The 5,000-nt window shown below is 44.1% G+C and overlaps 1 protein-coding gene across 1 annotated transcript in view; it reads right to left on the minus strand.

The window, feature by feature from the left end:
- Nucleotides 1-4,608: 4,608 nt before the first annotated feature.
- Nucleotides 4,609-5,000, minus strand: part of LOC127922147 (wolframin-like) — a 3,058-nt gene continuing 2,666 nt past the window's right edge. The window contains exon 3 of the mRNA XM_052505849.1: nucleotides 4,609-4,662. Coding sequence (XP_052361809.1) covers nucleotides 4,625-4,662 — 38 coding nt within the window. The 3' untranslated portion in view covers nucleotides 4,609-4,624. The remainder of the gene's footprint in view (nucleotides 4,663-5,000) is intronic.

The raw sequence follows: 5,000 nt of genomic DNA on the forward strand, positions 1-5,000 counted from the left end.
AGGGAATAGGGCTCTGGTCTAAAGTAGTGCACTATATAGGGAATAGGGCTCTGGTCACTAGTAGTTCACTATATAGGGAATAGGGCTCTGGTCTACTAGTAGTTGCACTATATAGGGAATAGGGCTCTGGTCACTAGTAGTTCACTATATAGGGAATAGGGCTCTGGTCACTAGTAGTTCACTATATAGGGAATAGGGCTCTGGTCACTAGTAGTTCACTATATAGGAATAGGGCTCTGGTCACTAGTAGTTCACTATATAGGGAATAGGGCCCTGGTCACTAGTAGTTCACTATATAGGGAATAGGGCTCTGGTCACTAGTAGTTCACTATATAGGAATAGGGCTCTGGTCACTAGTAGTTCACTATAAAGGGAATAGGGCTCTGGTCACTAGTAGTTCACTATATAGGGAATAGGGCTCTGGTCACTAGTAGTTCACTATATAGGGAATAGGGCTCTGGTCACTAGTAGTTCACTATATAGGGAATAGGGCTCTGGTCACTAGTAGTTCACTATATAGGGAATAGGGCTCTGGTCACTAGTAGTTCACTATATAGGGAATAGGGCTCTGGTCACTAGTAGTTCACTATATAGGGAATAGGGCTCTGGTCACTAGTAGTTCACTATATAGGGAATAGGGCTCTGGTCACTAGTAGTTCACTATATAGGGAATAGGGCTCTGGTCACTAGTAGTTCACTATATAGGGAATAGGGCTCTGGTCACTAGTAGTTCACTATATAGGGAATAGGGCTCTGGTCACTAGTAGTTCACTATATAGGGAATAGGGCTCTGGTCACTAGTAGTTCACTATATAGGGAATAGGGCTCTGGTCACTAGTAGTTCACTATATAGGGAATAGGGCTCTGGTCACTAGTAGTTCACTATATAGGGAATAGGGCTCTGGTCACTAGTAGTTCACTATATAGGGAATAGGGCTCTGGTCACTAGTAGTTCACTATATAGGGAATAGGGCTCTGGTCACTAGTAGTTCACTATATAGGGAATAGGGCTCTGTCACTAGTAGTTCACTATATAGGGAATAGGGCTCTGGTCACTAGTAGTTCACTATAGGAATAGGGCCCTGGTCACTAGTAGTTCACTATATAGAATAAATTGGTCACTAGTATTCACTATATAGGAATAGGGCCCCGGGTCACTAGTAGTCTAATTATATAGGAAGAAACTGTCATCAGTAGTCTCACTATATAGGAATAGGGCTCTGGTCACTAGTAGTTCATTATATAGGGAATAGGTGCCATAGGGCCTGGTCACTAGTGCAGTTCATTATATAGGGAATAGGCTCTGGTCTAAAGTAGTGCATATATAGTAAATAGACTCTGGGTCACTAGTAGTACATTATATAGGGAATAGGGCTCTGGTCTAAAGTAGTGCACTATATAGGGAATAGGGCTCTGGTCACTAGTAGTTCACTATATAGGAATAGGGCCTGTTCAAAGTAGCACCATATAGGGAATAGGGCCTGGTCACTAGTAGTCACTATATGGGGAATAGGCTCTGTCACTAGTAGTTCACTATATAGGGAATAGGGCCTGGTCTAAAGTAGTGCATTATATAGGGAATAGGACTCTGGTCACTAGTAGTTCACTATATAGGGAATAGGGCTCTGGTCACTAGTAGTTCATTATATAGGAATAGGGCTCTGTCACTAGTAGTTCACTATATAGGAATAGGGCTCTGGTCACTAGTAGTTCATATATAGGAATAGGCTCAATCACTAGTAGCATTATATAGGGAATAGGGCTCTGGTCACTAGTTCATTATATAGGGAATAGGGTGCCATAGGGCTCTGGTCTATAGTAGCACTATATAGGAATAGGGCTCTGGTCACTAGTAGTGCACTATATAGGGAATAGGGTGCCATAGGGCTCTGGTCTATAGTAGTGCACTATATATAGGAATAGGGCTCTGGTCACTAGTAGTAAACTATATAGGGAATAGGGTGCCATAGGGCTCTGGTCTATAGTAGTGCACTATATAGGAATAGGCCTGGTCACTAGTAGTGCACTATATAGGGAATAGGGCTCTGGTCTAAAGTGGTGCACTATATAGGAGTAGGACTCTGGTCAAAGTAGTGCACTATATAGGGAGTAGGGCTCTGGTCTAAAGTGGTGCACTATATAGGGAATAGGGCTCTGGTCACTAGTAGTTCACTATATAGGGAATAGGACTCTGGTCACTAGTAGTTCACTATATAGGAATAGGGCCCTGGTCACTAGTAGTTCACTATATAGGGAATAGGGCCTGGTCACTAGTAGTTCACCATATAGGAATAGGGCTCTGGTCACTAGTAGTTCACTATATAGGGAATAGGCTCTGTCACTAGTAGTTCACTATATAGGAATAGGGCTCTGTTCACTAGTAGTTCACTATATAGGGAATAGGGCTCTGGTCACTAGTAGTTCACTATAGAATAGGGCTCTGGTCACTAGTAGTTCACTATATAGGGAATAGGGTTCTGGTCACTAGTAGTTCTATATAGGGAATAGGTCTCTGGTCACTAGAAGTTCACTATATAGGAATAGGCTCTGGTCACTAGTAGTGCACTATATGGGGAATAGGGCTCTGGTCACTAGTAGTTCATTATATAGGGAATAGGGCTCTGGTCACTAGTAGTTCACTATATAGGGAATAGGGCTCTGGTCACTAGTAGTTCACTATATAGGGAATAGGGCTCTGGTCACTAGTAGTTCACTATATAGGGAATAGGGCTCTGGTCTACTAGTAGTTCACTATATAGGGAATAGGACTCTGGTCACTAGTAGTCACTAGAATAGGGCTCTGGTCTAAAGTGGTGCACTATATAGGGAATAGGGCTCTGGTCACTAGTAGTTCACTATATAGGGAATAGGGCTCTGGTCTATAGTAGTTCACTATATAGGGAATAGGGCTCTGGTCACTAGTAATTGCACTATATAGGGAATAGGGCTCTGGTCACTAGTAGTTCACTATAGGGGAATAGGGCTCTGGTCACTAGTAGTTCACTATATGGGGAATAGGGCTCTGGTCTAAAGTAAGTGCACTATATAGGGAATAGGGCTCTGGTCACTAGTAGTTCACTATATAGGGATTAGGGCTCTGGTCTATAGTAGTCCACTATATAGGGAATAGGGCTCTGGTCACTAGTAGTTCACTATATAGGGAATAGGGCTCTGGTCTATAGTAGTACCACTATATAGGGAATAGGGCTCTGGTCACTAGTAGTTCACTATATAGGGAATAGGGCTCTGGTCACTAGTAGTTCACTATATAGGGAATAGGGCTCTGGTCACTAGTAGTTCACTATATAGGGAATAGGGCTCTGGTCACTAGTAGTACCACTATATAGGGAATAGGGCTCTGGTCACTAGTAGTTCACTATATAGGGAATAGGGCTCTGGTCACTAGTAGTTCACTATATAGGGAATAGGGCTCTGGTCTATAGTAGTACCACTATATAGGGAATAGGGCTCTGGTCTATAGTAGTACCACTATATAGGGAATAGGGCTCTGGTCACTAGTAGTTCACTATATAGGGAATAGGGCTCTGGTCACTAGTAGTTCCACTATATAGGGAATAGGGCTCTGGTCACTAGTAGTTCACTATATAGGGAATAGGGCTCTGGTCACTAGTAGTTCACTATATAGGGAATAGGGCTCTGGTCACTAGAAGTTCACTATATAGGAATAGGGTGCCATAGGGCTCTGGTCTATAGTAGTGCACTATATAGGGAATAGGGCTCTGGTCACTAGTAGTGCACTATATAGGGAATAGGGTGCCATAGGGCTCTGGTCTATAGTAGCACTATATAGGGAATAGGGCTCTGGTCACTAGTAGTGCACTATATAGGGAATAGGGTGCCATAGGGCTCTGGTCTATAGTAGTGCACTATATAGGGAATAGGGCTCTGGTCACTAGTAGTGCACTATATAGGGAATAGGGCTCTGGTCACTAGTAGTTCACTATATAGGGAATAGGGCTCTGTCACTAGTAGTTCACTATATAGGGAATAGGGTGCACTATAGGAGAATAGGGCTCTGGTCTATAGTAGTGCACTATATAGGAATAGGGCTCTGGTCACTAGTAGTTCACTATATAGGAATAGGGCTCTGGTCACTAGTAGTTCACTATATAGGGAATAGGGTGCCATAGGGCTCTGGTCTATAGTAGTGCACTATATAGGGAATAGGGCTCTGGTCACTAGTATGCACTATATAGGGAATAGGGTGCCATAGGGCTCTGGTCTATAGTAGTGCACTATATAGGGAATAGGGCTCTGGTCACTAGTAGTGCACTATATAGGGAATACTGGGTGCCATAGGGCTCTGGTCTATAGTAGCACTATATAGGGAATACTGGGCTAGGGGTCACTAGTAGTGCACTATATAGGGAATAGGGCTCTGGTCACTAGTATATAGGGATATAGAGTGCCTATATAGGGATTAGGGTGCCGCTTGGCCTGTGTCTGACCTCAGTGATAAGCGCCCTGGTTTGGCCTGTGTCTGACCTCAGTGATAAGCGCCCCCTTGGCCTGTGTCTGACCTCAGTGATAAGCGCCCGTTTAGGCACTAGGTGGCGCCCGGAGGGACTCAGGCTCTGACAGCTGACCACCGTGAACAAGATGGCTATAGACACGTGGACAGCTCTGAGCAGGGGATCCACCCTATAGCACAGACACACTGGTTATAGACACACTACACACACACCCTATAGCACAGACACACTGGTTATAGACACACTACACACACACCCTATAGCACAGACACACTGGTTATAGACACACTACACACACACCCTATAGCACAGACACACTGGTTATAGACACACTACACAGGCGATCCACCCTATAGCACAGACACACTGGTTATAGACACACTACACACACACCCTATAGCACAGACACACTGGTTATAGACACACTACACACACACCCTATAGCACAGACACACTGGTTATAGACACACTACACACACACCCTATAGCACAGACACACTGGTTATA

The sequence above is a fragment of the Oncorhynchus keta genome, unplaced genomic scaffold (assembly GCF_023373465.1).
Source record: "Oncorhynchus keta strain PuntledgeMale-10-30-2019 unplaced genomic scaffold, Oket_V2 Un_contig_24710_pilon_pilon, whole genome shotgun sequence".
Classification (NCBI taxonomy): domain Eukaryota; kingdom Metazoa; phylum Chordata; class Actinopteri; order Salmoniformes; family Salmonidae; genus Oncorhynchus; species Oncorhynchus keta.